The sequence below is a fragment of the Vicia villosa genome, linkage group LG2 (assembly GCF_029867415.1).
Source record: "Vicia villosa cultivar HV-30 ecotype Madison, WI linkage group LG2, Vvil1.0, whole genome shotgun sequence".
Classification (NCBI taxonomy): Eukaryota; Viridiplantae; Streptophyta; class Magnoliopsida; order Fabales; family Fabaceae; genus Vicia; species Vicia villosa.
The window spans coordinates 25,517,017-25,534,233 of record NC_081181.1 but is presented as its reverse complement, the minus strand read 5'-3'; the positions used below and the strand labels follow the sequence as shown (position 1 = coordinate 25,534,233).

At 35.4% G+C, this 17,217-nt stretch overlaps 1 protein-coding gene across 2 annotated transcripts; it reads right to left on the bottom strand.

Moving 5' to 3' along the window:
• Positions 1-4,115: 4,115 nt before the first annotated feature.
• On the bottom strand, positions 4,116-15,912 carry LOC131649697 (protein decapping 5). 2 transcript variants are annotated; one of them, XM_058919452.1, is made up of 8 exons: positions 15,653-15,912; positions 15,313-15,413; positions 14,653-14,724; positions 13,642-14,580; positions 12,953-13,024; positions 4,768-4,968; positions 4,558-4,668; positions 4,116-4,487 (listed from the first exon to the last, which is right to left on the bottom strand). In XM_058919452.1, exons 1-8 carry the CDS (start codon positions 15,798-15,800, stop codon positions 4,344-4,346), a joined length of 1,788 nt encoding a protein of 595 aa, XP_058775435.1. In that variant the 5' UTR covers positions 15,801-15,912; the 3' UTR covers positions 4,116-4,343. The 2 variants fall into 2 exon arrangements, with proteins under 2 accessions (XP_058775435.1, XP_058775434.1); XM_058919451.1 differs by having other exon boundaries at positions 12,950-13,024; positions 15,653-15,911.
• Between the last annotated feature and the right edge of the window lie 1,305 nt (positions 15,913-17,217).

Genomic DNA, 17,217 nt, shown 5'->3' with positions numbered 1-17,217 from the left:
ATCCTTCAACTCTTCAATGATCACTTGGTTCTCAACAGACATTGATGCAACCAAAGCAAACACTTGCACTTATTCCTTCATCAACATACGCATTTGTCTAGCCAACAGCAATTCAACACCTTCTTCTTTAGGAGAAGAAAACCTCACCGACTTATCATAGTAATTGATGTAAACATGGTTATGCTCTAACCAGTTCATCCCCAAGATCACATCCAATCCTCTCAACTGCAAGCAAACAAAATCAACAAGAAAGTCTCTGTTGAAAATTGACACGGGACACTTTAAGCACACAAGAGAAGTAGTTACCGATCCCTTAGGTGGATTATCGACAACCATTTCTCCGTTCATAGCAGACAACACAAGACTCAATCTTTCAACACAATCAGCAGAGATAAAACAACGCGTAGCACCGGTATCAATAATAGTAATCAAAGGGATTCTATTGATGAAACATGTACCTCTGATGAGTGAATCCTCACTTGTGGTCTAAGTTCCCGACAGGGCAAACACCTTTCCACTAGCTTGCTCCTTCTTAGGCTTCTGACACTTGCTCCCAATATGTCCTTCTTCACCACAGTTGAAACAAACTATCTGCTTATGCTTGCATGCAGATGCCATATGTCCATCCTCACCACAACGGAAACACCTCGTGGCACCACCAGTACATACATCACTCTTATGGCCAACTTTGTCACACTTGAAGCACATAATACCAGCAGGAGCATCTCCCCCACTAGTTCTCTTGCCATCAGTAATTTTCTGCTTACCCTTTCCACTCGAAGCTTCATAAGGCTTACTACGACCTTGTTGACTCTTGCCCTGCTTCTCATTAATAACTCGATTATGAGCATTATTGTCCTCCTCATAAATCCGACAACTATCAAGCAAGTCAGGAAAGATACAAATCTTCTGGTAACTAACCACCTTCTTGATTTCCGGATGCAATCCATTCTCAAACTTGATACACTTGGAAAACTCACCATTTGCCCCATCATGGTGTTGGTAAAACTTAGCCAACTCACCAAACTTAGCAGCATACTCCACTACAGACTTGTTCCCTTGTTCTAGCTCAAGGAATTCAATCTCCTTCTTGCCACAGACATCCTCAGGAAAGTACTTCCTTCAGAACTCCATGCGGAACACAATCCAAGTGATATCCTCACCACTAACCTCCAATCTCCTACGAGTCTCTAGCCACTAGTCATCAGCCTTGACTGCTAGCATATGAGTCCCATACCGAACCTTCTGATTTGGAGTGCAATCCATCATACAGAAGATTCTCTCAATCTCCTTTAGCCATGTCAATGCACCATCAGGATCATGAGTTCCCTTGAAAACAAGAGGATTCTCTCTTTGGAAGGTAGCAAAATTGCGAGAAGCAGCATTCTCACCAACATTCGGCTGATGCTTCAAAGCTTGGGCCATCGCCTCCAAGGCAGCAGCAATCATAGCATTATTCCTTCCAGCCATCTCAACTCGTCACTACAACACAAAAACAATCAGCACAAAACAACAATATAATATTGTTAGACCACACTACGACACGACACATGGTAGGACGGACCGACCTGCAATGATACCACTATAATAACACCTAAAAATCTACCTTGCAAATAACACGGAAATCAGAGTATAAAAGTCTCAAAACCAACATTCACATTTGAGGCGTCACAATTTTGACTTAAATCAAATTATAAACATGTTGTCATACCCCAAAATTTGCCCACTATATTGCAAGCTTTTGATTCACAAAACAGCTCAAACAGTCAATAGTTGACTAGGTTGACCTAAAAGTCAACTGTGGTCAAAGTACAGTCAAAACTCCTGTTTTTTGTCAACAAACTTATTTTGAAGTATCATTCACCATTTGATCAAGGATTGATCATGGTTCATCAAGAAAAGATCAGAAATCAACAAATTCAAGAGTTTCTAAATTAGGGTTTTCATAGGAGAAAGTCAACTGAACTTTGACCAGCCCTAACTCCCACATGGAACCTCGGAAATTTTCCATCCAAAGCTTATTTTGAAGGAAATTGGATTCTCTGCAAATTTGTCTCTCACAAGACAAGTCCAAAAATGCTTCATTTGAGAGATATGACTCAAAACATTATAGGTCCTTTGAAAGTCAACCAAGTCATCTTTTTCAAAAGAGCATACAAGGAGCATGGAAAATTATTATGACATGGGATCAAAGACATTGATTATTTTATGTTTTTTATTCATTTAAATCATAATTTAATTATATAAAATAGTAAATTAAATGGAAGATGTGATTCTGCTTTGATTCTAAGCCAAATATCAATCAAATATCCTCATCCAATCATCCAAATTTCGTTCACATGGCTTGAGGTGCAAGAAAGATCAATCAAGGCAAAAAATAGAAAGATTAGAAACAAATTTTCAATCAAATTTTCAAAGATTGAAATCAAAGATTCAAGAAGATTCAATCCATAATATTCACCCTAATTCCATCTCTTTTAAATAGTGAAACATTCCAGACTCCTAGGGGACGAATTGCTGGCCATAAGAACCCTAATAGAGCTTTGAAAATTGGGAGAAGAAGTCAAATTCGGATTCTAGGTTGCAAGCAAATTCAAGGTGCTTTGTTGTTCCTAACACGTTTCTGAAGGCATTCGGAATCAATCCAGATCCTCACACGCAATCAACACCTCCAAAAACCTCTCCAATTGCTCACGGTTTGTTCATCTTTTTTCAAACTCGATTGCATAAATATACGCATCCTCATTGGTTTATGATTGCATATTTATACTCATATTGATGTTTTGATCAATTCTGGAGTTTTAATTATGTTATTGCGTTTGTATGGACCATGTGCCATTGTTAGGGTTTAAGACCTTCAAAGAGGGTTTTTCGTTCTAGACCTTAAAAACGTTTTTATAATAATAAATTTTATTTAAAAAAAAAGTTTGTGACGTGATACACATGTCACTAAATAGTCACATGTTTAGCATGTAGCTACCCTTTTTAATTAATCAGAAACTTTGTGAAATGGTTTCCACGTCGCTACTTTGTGTCATATTTTCCACGTCACAACATTTCTCCGTGTTCTGTGCCTTCCTGCTTTTTACTGCGTTGTCTGTTCCATCAGAAAAAAGTTGTTGGGTTTTGTGCATCACGTAGCGACGTGATTTCCGTGTCACTATTTAGTGACGTGATAATCATGACACAACCAAGTTGTCACGCTCTCCTAAGTGACATAAATGCCCACGTCGCTAATTTTGTGTTGTGACGTGATATTCCACTTTGTGGCATGGAAATCACGTTGCTACAGAGCTTATTAACGGGAACATGAACTTATTGATCAAAATATTGAATATTAACAGGAACATGAAGTTGCTAATCAAAATACTTAATAATAACATAAATATAAAATTACTGATAAAAATATTGAACAATAACGGGAACATGAAGTTACTGATAAAAATATTAAATAATAGAACAATTTTTCTATTGGTTTAAATAATTTTGACAATAATTCTAAAAAAAACACACATATATATATATATATATATATATATATATATATATATATATATATATATATATATATATATATATATATATATATATATATATATATATATATATATATCAAAAGAATTATAAGCACCAACTTATTATATCTTTTAAAAAAATTATTTTATTTTGATTATATTTTTGGAACAAATTCGTGTATCAATCTTCCTTCACATCTTCATATTTATTTTTTCATTTACCACACCAGGATCCTTGCGTTCACACAGGTATCCCGCTAGTTAACGAATAGAAAGAGTTTTATAAATTAAAAAAAAAAAAGTAACAACATATAAACACATAAAGAAAAAAAACGAAACCATTCCACTCTCTTCTCCTTTTTTAAGGGAATCGAGTAATAACACAAAGAAATCGACACAAGAGATGCACGATTTAAAAGTTCCAGCATCAACTTTTTCCTGATAAACTCTTTTAATCTTTTTCCTTTGCTTGAGTCTGATTCATTCTTCTTCTGCGTTTTAACTAAGGCAACAAGTGTTATTATTATTTATTAGTGTAGCTTCAAAAAAACTAACAGAGAATGCTTGTGATTTCAATTCTTTCACCACTGTAACTTCTGATTTTTACTGTAATAATCTTTCTTCTTTTTTACTGATGCAATTTTAGTTGGTAAAATTTACTGACAAGGTAGTAACTGACTGGTATGTACCATGATAAAAAATAATGTCAAACTTATTTTATGAAAATGATACATCAAATACAACAAAGTAGCATGGCCTCCAACTCTTTAATGAAAAGCTGCTTCAGTTCTTGTTCTCCACTATGACATGATAAAACCTAGCTGCAACCTAGGAACTGCGATGGGGCATGCCGACATGTCCTCTTCCTCTTCCAGAATAGCCATACCCTCCGCCTCTTCCATAATAACCACCTCGATTACGTCCACCACGACCTCTCTGGCCACCCCGATACCTCGAAAAATTACCAAACGTCTGCACCACAGAATGAGCAAATGAATTGAATCATGTCCAGAAATATGAATCTATGAAAGACAGAAATTACCTCTGTATCAATTTTAATTTGTTCAGAATATCTAGTTCTTCCATTCTGCGAAGCATTATCAAGCACGCTCGAAGAGAGCGAGTCAAAGAAATCATCCTTGTTATAAACAGGCTGCAAAAAACAAAGCATAGTCAGAACACTAAATCTAACAAAAACATAAAGTTGTGTAATAACTGAATGCACATCAAGTTGCACAGAAGAGATCATCACCTTAACCTCAACATTAGATAAGTTGTCATTATCTTCATCTAAACTATAATCCTCATCAAAAGCATTTTCTTCCCCGTCTTTATCTTTTGAAATACACTTGTTGCTTTTACCAAGGTGACCCCAGACTTCATCCTTTTTAAACTTCTCATTCATTGCCATGAAATCAAAATCCTCAGTGAATTTTGTGACTGGGCGAAAACCCTGCAAAGCATTAATCAAAGTTTTCATGACCTCAAAATCACAGAGATATCAATATAAATAAAAGGTTTCTTTGTTGTTTATGTAGTTTATTTATGTAGTTTATTGTCTCTGCGAAATAGGTAGAAGTCTGGTTGCTGCAATTTTTCGGTATTTGGCTACTTGGTTATTTTTCCCGCCATGTGTATCTGCTAGTCTGTGACTCTCACTGTAAAAACATTTTTCTACGACAATTTATACCTGGTTTTTTATTCTTTATTTGATGGCTTTCCGACTGATTTCCTCTTCAGCCACCTTAACTCATTTCGATAATTTTACGGTTTGCCTATCTCACACTGGGATTATAGATTTTAAATTTTAGTGCATCTGTTCATATAGTTGGTAATCCTTCTCTTTTCTCTAACTTGTCACCTCCTAAAATACTTCAAAACATTACTTTTGCTAATGTTTCTAAGGCACAGGGTACTCTCTGTCATCTCTATCCTTGAATTATTTGTTGTTCATACCCGGAAGTCCTTTTAATGTTAATCAGTAAACTCACTCGATCTCTCAATTGTTCTATAACATTTTCTTCAGACTCTTTCATCCACCATTTGTGGTGTTTTGGCATCTCCAAATATCATTTATCGCCGCAAGTTATCCAAATATGGATAAGTTAAAGGTGTTGATTCTCCATCTTTCACATTTTAGTCATTGGATTATGAGTCATGTCACCTTGGCAAACATGTCAGAGGCTCAGAGCATATTTTCCATCTAATGCAATAAAAGACCCATGTCTCCCTTTGATATCAATAATTTTTTATGTTTGGGGTTCTAGTCGTAAGCTGTCTATTTTAGGATCCAGATATTACGTCACATTCATCCAAGACGCACATGGATCACTATATTGAAGGATCGTTCAAAATTATCGGATGCCTTTCAAACATTTTGTTCAGAGATAAAGATCAAATCTGGTAAAACCATTAGAATTTTGCAAAGTGACAATAACAACAACAACCAAGCCTTACTCCACTAAGTGAGATAAGCTACATGGATCAACTTTCGCCATGATATGCTATCTAGAACCATACTACTATCCAAATCGTTAATCTCGATACTTTTTTTAATAACTTCTCTTATAACTTTTCTAGGTCTCCCTCTATCACTAATTGTTTGACTTCTCTCCATCTGATCTACTCTCCTTACCACAAATTCTACATGACTTCTCTCTACATGCCCAAACCATCTAATTTTATTTTCCACAATCTTTTGTACTATTGGTGCTACCCCAATACTTTCTTTAATATTGTCATTTCTAATCTTATCATATCTAATTTTGCAAAATGACAAATGACAATGCAAAATAATATTTCTCTACACCATTCAACTCCTTCATGGCTTCTCTTGGTATCATACATAGATGTCCACACACATCAAACTTTATTGATCAATGCCCATGCACCTTTTTAAGTTTCAGGGTGATGATATTCTCTTTACTTGTCATTTGTCAAGTCGCATGTCATCCTCAGTATTGAATAATGACATTCCACACTCAGTTTTGTTTCCGAAGGGCCCTCTATACGCTATCTCTCTTTATGTATTTGGCTCTACTTGTTTTGTTTACGATCTCTCCCCTGACCGAGATAAATTGTCTACACAAGCTAACAAATGTATGTTTTAGGGCTATTCCAGAACCCAAAACGGGTATCGGTGTTATTGTCCATCTACACATCATTTTTATGTTTCAGCTATTTCTTTGAGGATAAACCCTTCTTTTCTTCACCCACTACATTTGGTTTTACATCAGATGTTACAACTTCTCAGGTGATACATATTCCTTTATTTGAGCTACCTACCTCTTCTCACAGTTCTTCAGTCACAACAAGGTAATCTTGAGTTCCGTCGGTATGGTCTTACTTATGAGCATTGACATGTCGAAGCTTCAAAAACAACTCCTATTGATTGCACCGATTCAACTCCAAAGACTCTTGCTACTAACTCTAGTGATTAAGCTATTGTTCCAATCTCTTCTCCTATTGCAGTCTCACTCGAGACTTCTGATAGAGGTAAAAGTCTACTTCTAAGCATCATCTTGGTTACAATTTTTTGAGCTACCATCGGTTGTCTTCTTCCTACTTTGCTTTTGTTTATGCTCTTTCATTTGTCTCAGTTTGTAAGACAGTTCTTGAAGCATTATCTCGTCCAAGATAGAAACAAGCATGATTGATAAAATGATAGCTTTAGAATCTAACCATACTTGGGAGCTTGGTCCACCTCTTGGAAAATCCATTGTTGGTTACAAGTTAGTGTTTAATGTCAAAGTGGAATCCAATAGAGAGGTTGATCGATTAAAGGCTCGATTAATAGCAAAAGGTTATACTCAGGTCTATGATCAGCATTACAGTGAGACTTTCTCACCAGTTGCAAAGATGACATATGTTTGCCTCTTTATAGTTATGGCTGCCATGAAACCTAGGCTCTTATTTCAGTTGGATATCAAGAATGCTTTCATGCACGGTGTCAATGACTTGGAAGAGGAGATTTATATGGAGCAACCCCCTGGATTTGTTGCTCAAGGGGCGTAGTTTGTTATGGAAATTGTAAAGTCTTTATATGGTTTGAAATAATTCCCTCGAGCATGGTTTGGTTGATTCAGTAAAGTTCTACAGCAGTTTAGGATCACCCGTTGTGAGTCAGTCACATCATTCGGTCTTAAATACTCATCATCAAATAAATATATCTATCTTTTGATTTATGTTGATGACAATGTGATTACAGGTGATGATTATAAAGGTATCGAGGCATTAAAATAACACCTATTTCAAAATTTTCCGACTAAAGAGATGGGTCCTCTACTTTACTTCTTTGGGATTGAGGTGGCTCAATCAAAGTCAAGTATCGCTATCTCTCAGAAGAAGTATGCCCTTGATATTTTGGGGGAAACACATCTTATAGATTGTAAATCAGTCGACACTCCTATGCATGGTTGTTAGGATCTAGCTTTAACTCCTAAAAGCGTACGATCTTAGGAGTTTGCAACCATCCAGCGCTCTTATTGGCAGAAAGATCGTGAATAGAGAAGGAGCGGCCAACACGTAGAGAAAGAGCGTGAAATCGTGGGATCTTAAGATCCCAACGAGTTAGGTTTTTTAACTTATTTTGGCCTATTTTGGATTTTTTGACCCGGCCCAAAAAACTGACCCGTTATTAACCCTAACTTACAGCACGCTTGTATTTTTAGGGTTTTGGAATTTGGAATATCATAAATATACTCTTGAGAAGTGCAACCCAATATCGTGAAAGCTGCCCAGCCACCAAAATCATTAGAACTCTACTACCTCACCATGATGATTTGGTTTCTTCTCTTCATCTATTTCCTCTATAAATTCATATCAATTCATCATGTTATTCTCATCTTTTTCTTCATTACTCCAATACACCTTCCTTACAAAACAGAGTTTTTCAAAAAAAAAACACGATGTCTTCAGTTCCTGTTGTTGGGGCTTCACCATCAGCACCCCCCAGAGTTCAAAATAACACATTTGGTAGAACTGATATAGCATGGAAGCATGGAGTTTCTGTTGATGGGGGAACAAGAAAAATAAAATGCAATTACTGTGCAAAAGTTTTCATTGGAGGTGTGTATAGGATGAAGCATCATTTAGCCGGTACACAAGTCAATGTTTCTGTATGTAAATCTGTACCAATTGAAGTGAAGGTACAGATGTGGGAGATTGTTAAAACTTTACAAGTCAGCCACAACAAAAAACTAGATGATGATACAGATGTTGAATGTGCAACAGGGAAAAGGCCAGTGGAGGATGACTCAAATGCTACACCAACAAATCTTTCCAAGAAGAGGAACACTCAAGCCACAATTAACAGTGTTTTCAAAAAAAATCTGAGAGAAGAAGCGTGTCTGGAAGTCGCTTCATTCTTCTACAACTGTGAAGCACGGGTACTCCGTTTTAGATAAAGTACCGGTACCGGGTACGTACTGGGTACCGGTACACGTACCGTACGCGTACGGTACGCACCGAAGCCGTACCAAATTTTTTGTTTTTTATTTTGCTTTGGTACACCTACCGGTACACATTTGGTACACGTACCCAAAAAAAATTATTTCTTTCGATATTAAATTTTTTTGGATAACATAATTTGGGCTTAAGTAAAAATTAGGTTATTTATTTATTCTGTTTATAAATAAAAAACTGAAAGAAAAATTAAGAAATAGACTCATTGAAAAGAAATTGGAGCACATATGAATTCATTCACTCATTGAAAAGGAATAGGCTCAATCCAAAAAGAGCCGAGAATTTAGTTTTTGTTCATACAAATCTTCGTCTTCTTTCAAGAAAGAGTAAGATTTATAATGAAGGAGTAACAAAGATGTGGGATATTGGTGTACATGAATTGAATTTATTTGATGGAGATGGTATTTTTGAAGTTGTTACTCTTTCTCTCGATGAACCTGAACTAGAAGTTGCATTCATTGGAGAAGAAAATATTGATATTCAACCTTGATTTTATGAATTATTAATACTTTTAAGTGTGATTTATTCAAGCAAATTATTTTTTAATTATATTATTTTATCGTTATTTAAATAATATAATTGTTAGTTATTGTTATAATTGTATTTTTAAAGCATTATACTAACGTACCTGTACCTTAGTTTTTCTAAAAATGTCGTACCCCGTACCAGTACCCGTACCGGGTACTGGGTACGTACCGGTACCTATGCAACGCAGTTCTACAACAATGCCATTGCCTTTAATGTGGCAAACAGTGAAGAATTTCAAAGAATGTTGGAATTGGTTTCAAGACATGGCCTTGGATTTAAGCCACCATCGTATCATGAAATCAGAACCAAGTATTTGAAACGAAAAATGGAGGAGACAACAAAAGACATTGAAGAACACAAACTCATTTGGAAAAAGACAGGGTGCACAATTATGTCCGACGGATGGACCGATAAAAGAAGGAGAACGATATTGAATTTCTTAGTAAACAGCACTAAAGGTACTGTTTTTTTGAAGTCAATTGATGCTTCTCATATATCAAAAACAGCTGATAAGATATTCGAGATGATTGATAAGATTGTGGAAGAAGTAGGGGAAGAAAATGTTGTTCAAATCGTCACCGACAATGCGGCAAACTATAAAGCTGCAGGAGCTATGTTAATGGAAAAAAGGAAGAAGTTATATTGGACACCATGTGCCGCACACTGCATAGACCTCATGCTTGAAGATTTTGAAAAAAAGACCACAGTTCATCATGATACAATTGCAAATGGTAAGAAGGTAACTCAATATATCTATTCTAAGTCTTCTCTCATTTCTTTGTTGCAGCACTTCACCAAAGGAAAAGATTTGGTGAGGCCGGCTGTGACTCGATTTGCAACTTCATATTTAACTTTGGGTTGTCTCATGGAGAATAAAGGAGCATTAATAAGAATGTTCACCTCTAATGAGTGGACATCAAGTAAGTTTGCAAAATCAACAGAAGGAAAGCAGATTGAAGAAATTGTAATAGATAAAGAGTTTTGGAAAAATATTGTCATTTGTTTGAAAGGTGCTTTTCCCTTGATTAAAGTCCTTCGTTTAGTTGATTCGGATGAAAAGCCAGCTATGGGACTTATCTACGAAGCAATGGATGAAGCCAAAGAAAAAATTCAAACTAACTTCAATGGTGTCCAAAGAAGGTAAATATACTGCCCTGTACATACTTTCCAGTGATGTTGCCCATGCCCTGTACTGTAGTAATTCACAATTTTTTTTCTTTCTATAATTTAGTTTCAAGCCTCTATGGGATATTATCGATGCGAGGTGGGATAAACAACTCCATAGACCTCTACATGCTGCAGGATACTACCTTAATCCTCAACTACACTACAGTGTTGATTTTAAAGCCGACTATGAAGTCAAGCGTGGATTATATGATTGCTTGCAAAGAATGGTGGGAGATGTTACTGTAATTAGCAAAATTGATGCACAACTTGAGGATTTTAAGAAAAAGGCAAATTTCTTTGGTAGTCCGATTGCAATGGCTGCACTAAAAACCAAAACTCCAGCCCAATGGTGGGAGTCATATGGGGACGAGCATCCGGAGCTTCAAGCTTTTGCAATTCGCGTGCTAAGCTTAACTTGTAGTTCATCCGGATGCGAGAGAAATTGGAGTGCTTTCGAAATGGTAAACTTTATATTAAAATTTCAGTTTTGAAAATACTCTACCACTTGATATATATTAATTAAGTTTGAATCTATTAGGTTCACACAAAGAGGAGAAATCGTCTTAAGCAAAAGACGATGAATGATGTAGTTTTTGTTATGACCAATTCAAAATTGGGCAAGAAGAAGAAAAACAGAAAAACAAAAGAGTTTAACCTTGATGACATTGAGTCTGATAATGAATGGATTGTCAACAATGATGAAGATTTTGAAAACGAAATTTTAGATTTTACTGTAGAAGATGATTTTGAAGCTGCCACTGCTGAAGGGGGGCATGGAATTGATGCTATCACTGTTGAAGGAAGGAATGAGACTGAAGCTGCCACTGCTGAAAATGAATTGGAGATTCATAACCTTGATGATGAGTTTGATGGAGAAGAAGATGATGCTTTCCTTGATGATCCGAATGCCATGAAGGATTTGTTAAATGACATATTTTAGATAACATTTGAGTTAAGATAGTAGTTTGGAATATGTTTTTAGTTGTCATGAATTTTATGTTTTAAGTTGCTGTTAGGAATTTTATGTTTGAGGAAAAGTTATGTTTTTTATATTGAATATTTTCTAGTTAATGAAAATTTTCTGTTGAAGTTATTTTTCCTAATTATTTTTTATAGTTTTGTCTATTTGTTGGGATCTTACGATCCGAGTTACGATCCTACGACTTACGCTTTTTCCATATCCTAACGCTCTTTATTGAAATCCCGATTTTGACAACCATGCTCCTATGGATCCTAAAGTAAAACTCATCCTTACTCAGATCGAGGAAGATACTGATGACTATTGGAAAAATTAAACTATTTCACTCTGACCAATCAAATGTATCTTTTTCAGTTAGTCTCGTAAGTCAGTTCTTTAACTTCTTTGTGACACCCATTGGAATGTTGTTGTTCAAATTCTGAAGTACATCAAAAGAGCACCTGAAAAAGGACTTACTTTCACGTATAGGGATCACACTAATATCATTGAATATTCATATGCTGATTGAGCAAAAGATGCGAGTGATAGGCAATCTACTTCTGGTTATTGCATTTTTATGGGTGAAAATTTGTTTTCATGTAAGAGCAAAAAACAAAAAAAAAATTCACGGTCGAGTACAAAAGTTGAGTATCAAGTTATGACTCTTACTACATGTGAGCATGTTTGGTTGAAACATTTACTACAAGAATTAAATTTTTGGAAGGTTGGTCAAATGGAACTTGTATGTGATAGTCAAACGGCTTTACACCTTTCCTCCAATCTAGTTTCTCGTGAGAGAACAAAGCACATAGAAAACGACTTCCATTTTATTAGAGAAAAGATCCTTTTTGAAGTCATTAGAACTTTCTCTGTCAATTCTAAGAATCAACTAGTTGATATCTTTATTAATTCTCTACGAAATCTGCAAATAACTTACATATATGACAAGACGGATGCATATGATACATATGTTCCGCCTTGAGGGGGGAGTTTGAAATATAGATATTTATTCTAGTATGATTTATTAGTCTCTTTTAAAATTATGATGGGATTGCATTCCTATTTAGATTATATCTCTCAGTATATTTGATATTTATTCTTCAGGCAGGTTTGTTTAATTTGTATTAATTGTAAAACAATTCTTCAAAATAATCATATTTCACTACTAAGATATTAGATATTTGTTCGTTAAAAGACTTGTTAAACTGAAACTCAATAATAACTTTAAAACTCAATATCATCAGGGAAGTTCAGTTTCAAAGGGTACAAAGCCATCCAAAATCTGTAAGTATTAAATGAAATAGTAAACAGAAATTACCACGGTTCCTCTTCCTCTTCCACGTCCTCTATAACTATATCCATTATGATGAGTTTGCATAGGACCTCTGCCAGACTTTAAAAAATGCAATCAAATGTCAAATGACTGTCTCAATCAAAAGAATAAATGGTAATAAAAGTTTATATGACAAAATATCCTAATATCCATCCTTGCGCTGCGCGGTTTAGGTGTATGAGTGATATGGTGCCATATTCATTTTGAGAATATAAAAAATAAAATCAAATTGAGAGAGGCTCGTCATCATAATATATCTATGGCAGTTGCCAAATAAAATTAAAATGGACAAACCATACCAAATCAGTTAAATTCTCAACAAAAGAAACACCAAAAAGAAATCAGTTAAATCCAGAGTATAAGGAAAAACAAATTTATTTGAAAAGACCATACTTGGAAAAATTAAAGTAAAAACAGAAACTTATCAAATGGGTCTTATTGGGAAAGGAGATAAATGAGACACAGAGAAAGAGAGAAAAACCTAAGGCATGCCCAGCTGTGCCTAACATCACAAAAACCATATCCAAGTGACAAACAATGCTTCTATTTATTTATTTATCTTTCAATTGTTTTAATCCGTTTAACTGAAAAATATAGAACTTTGGAAATGATGCACATGTGCTTCCGAGGCTTGTGTGTGTGTGCGTGAAACTGATAGAAAAAGATAAGAAGGATACCCTGTGACTGGGCCCAGAAGTCACTGGCAATGGCAGTATTGGTGGTTTAGTTTCAGTAGAAATTGCCAGAGATTGCTCAGGAGATGATGTGGAAGATACTTGAACAACTTCAACATCCTTGTGCGGTGTTCGTGAAGGCGGAGCAGAAGAAACTATAGTTGGTCCGGACTGCAATAATTGACCTGGGGTAACCAGAGTAGGGCCTGGTGTCTCTGTACGGATGGAATTTGATGATCCAACAGCTGCAGGTGAAAAATGGGATACAGTTTGATATGGCAAACTTGAATTCGAAATAACATTAGTTTTGCTGGAGATTGGTTGCACTCCAGAATCGGTCGATGGAGTCATGGATGGTAAGCTAGCAGCTAGTGCTACTGTTGAAGTTGAAATAATTGGTGACTTGCTAGTTGCTGAAACAGGAAAAACTTCAGAAGCTAGTGTAGCAGAAGGATCAGGAGTCAGAGCAGAAGCTGCAGGAGGAAAATTTGATAGAGGTAAAGAAGCAGATGTTACACTAGGTGTACTTGTACTCAAAGGTAGCAAAGATGATGGCAGTTCCGGTAAATTAGAAGATACAGTCGGTAAAGAGAGACTAAAATTGGGATAGTGCATAGGCTGCTGCATTGATGAAGGCATTGATAAACCAGGTGGCGGTCGAAGCAAGGATTGTTGGTGTAAATGAGGAAGCCCATTTGGGGAGGCACCATAATATCCTTGCCAATACATTGGCATAGCAAGCCCACCACCATTTGCATTTGGAGCAGGTGGAGAAGCTCCCCATGACCCTATGCTCCCTCCAGGTTGATACAAAGGTAAGGGACCTTGAAAACTTGACCCAGGAAGTCCGAGTTGTGGAGTATGAGAATTGAGATCAGGGAAAGACCCACTTACACCAGAAGGTAAATTTGTAGATGTGGGGATTGAATGAGAATAATGAGACTGCAAATAAAATTTCATATAATTAGCATGGCATTAATTGAATTTGACTTATTAAGACAATTTCTCAGTAACCTGAATAATAGCTGGGTCACTGTTTTCTTGTGGAGAAGGATGGACAGGTGGAGAAGATTTAACCTGTAAATCCTGCAGAAAAAAAAGTTGTCACATATCTCTCAGCTCATTTAATACATACATAACATGGACATAAATTGTCCAACGTGTCAATGCAATGACATCTAAACAAAACCTTTATTGGGTAATAAAGGTGACTGAAAGACCAGCAGGTGAATGAAAAACTAGATCAACCTTCTAAAGTTTCCCCTCCTATATATGGTTAAAATAAATGAGCCAAGTTGTACTATAAATGTGTTTTTAGAAGACCCAGAAATCAATTCTAGAGATGTAGAATTGATTCTGAGTAATTTTGAGGTGTTTGGTTTATCAAAAGCAGAATTGATTCTGTCTCCAGAATTGATTATACTTGAAGCTAAAATTTGTAGCTTCTGCCTCTAAAATTGATTATAGGTGATTTTTACACTGAAATTTATTGTTCGATTTACTTTTACATAAATGTATCCAAACATAAATCAATTCTGCTAAAATCAATTCTACCAAACTCAATTCCGCTAGAATCAATTCTGTCAACCGTCAATCCAAAAACATTAACAGAAATCAGGAGCGAGAACATTAACTATTTACAAAAGGTGTGTGTACATATCCTATCCATTATACCTTAATGTCAGTCCCACGGAAAAGTATATACTCATAAACCTTGTCACCAGGAGGAATTTGTGGACCATCCTTTTTCCTTCCTTCTGTTCCAAAAGATCGCACTGCCACACAAAAACAAAAGTATCACACCACCAAAATGTTATCCATGCTGCAATCGCCCAAAAACCGCCATGTATATCCGCCATAGCGTTGCCATAAGTACAAAATAAAGTTCGAAATTGAAATCTTGACACTGAATTCAAAATTGAAAGTCGAAAGATCTGATATGAAGGTAAGCAAATTGAGCTGAAACTGGAGAAAACATAGAAAGGATCAACGAAAATTGGTTGAAGAAGAATACCGTTTGTGAGGCCAATACTGGATTCTTGGGTGTTGATGTTGTAGAGAATTCCTTCGTATCTAATCTCACTCTTGGAGGTCAAGCTTATCAAGCTCCCTACATAGGAATCTGCCGCAGAACCCGATCGAGAACCGTTCTCTGACGCCATAATAGTCTGCGCCTCCAATTCAGGGTTTCGATTTGGGGACGATTTTTGTTTGAATTTCAACCCTCAATTCGGTTTCTGCTGCTGCTTCCGTCTCATAAATATTTCAACTTTCTTTTTTATACTTGACACCCCAATTGACTATATTAACCTTCAAAAATTTGATACTATTTGTTAAATTTTGTCAAAAATTTAATGAGTTTTTATTGGCAAGATGATTCCAATAAAGATGTCCGTGATTAGAATCAAGAAACTCATGAAAGCATGATTTGAATCATGCAAATCCTTGACTTGAATCATGAAGTTATTATTTTTCTTGAAATTTACTTATAGACACGTGACTCGAATCACAAAAAGTCGTGATTTGAATCATGATCAAGTTTTAGAAATTGGATTTTGGTGTTTGACTCATAAGGTGATTTATTTCACTTCCATTGAAAAGGTCATGACTCGGATCACGCTTTCCTTTTACTCGATCCATAAGGAGATTCATTTCAATAATAAGGTGCTTGACTCAAATTATGGACGAGATTTTCATTTTTCATTTGCTCACTAGAAGTGTGACTCAAATCACACTTTATTTTTACTCAAATCACTTCACTCGAGTCATGCTCTAGTTTGATTTGAATTAAACATGCTAAAATTATTTTTTCTCACTAAATTTGAATCATCATGTTTGTTTTTGACTCAGAATTAAAGTTTCATTGTTATTCTATTTTACTACCTTATCTTTAGCACATATAAAAATTAATTTCTTTCTCTCTAGTTTATAACTTGAATAATTCAGAGATTAACATTTGGAAAAACCTTGAGTGTTCATCAATTTCACAAAATTTTGTCACAAAAAACTTTTTGAGTGTTTATTTTTTGAGTTTGTAAAGTTTTTGCGTGAGATTTTCTAAAAAATTCATTTCTTCCTCAAATCAAAAACACCATTGATGAGTGTTGCTCAACTCTAGAAAAGAGTGTGAGATCTAGTTAATAGGACATTCAGTAGGTGTTCTAAGCTTCTTGTGAAAAATATTTTTTTAAATAGACGAATCAGGTTGTGGATTTCTAGAGGTTGACATCCAGTAAAGAAATGAAGTTATTTTTTTAGAGGTCTTGAAATTTCTATCTCCTTCAACAAGTTTATTGGTGGGATTGAGTGAAAATTGTTGCGGACAGAATCTCAAAGTGCTTTGGTTCTAATAAGGTGGATTTATTAAAGATTGTAGATGTTGAAGATTCTAAAGCTTAGTAAATTGATTTGTAACCTAGCTATTAAATCTAAGTTCTAAGTATATATATCATTTGTATAAAAGGATACTATGTAAATTTTTTATTAGTGGAAGACTTTGTGGAATTATGTTTTCAGGTTATTGATCAAGGAAGTTTTATTGAAGATGAACATGCTTTTGATGATGACAAATATTAAAGA

Bases quoted from the DNA above. Each gene is read 5' to 3' on its own strand.
- LOC131649697 (XM_058919451.1), bottom strand. From the start codon at position 15,800: ATGGCGTCAGAGAACGGTTCTCGATCGGGTTCTGCGGCAGATTCCTAT. The intron at 4,669-4,767 runs GTGATGATCTCT...TGTTTTTTGCAG, and splicing joins TATCTAATGTTGAGGTTAAG to CCTGTTTATAACAAGGATGA. The intron at 4,488-4,557 runs GTAATTTCTGTC...TCTGTGGTGCAG, and splicing joins AAATTAAAATTGATACAGAG to ACGTTTGGTAATTTTTCGAG.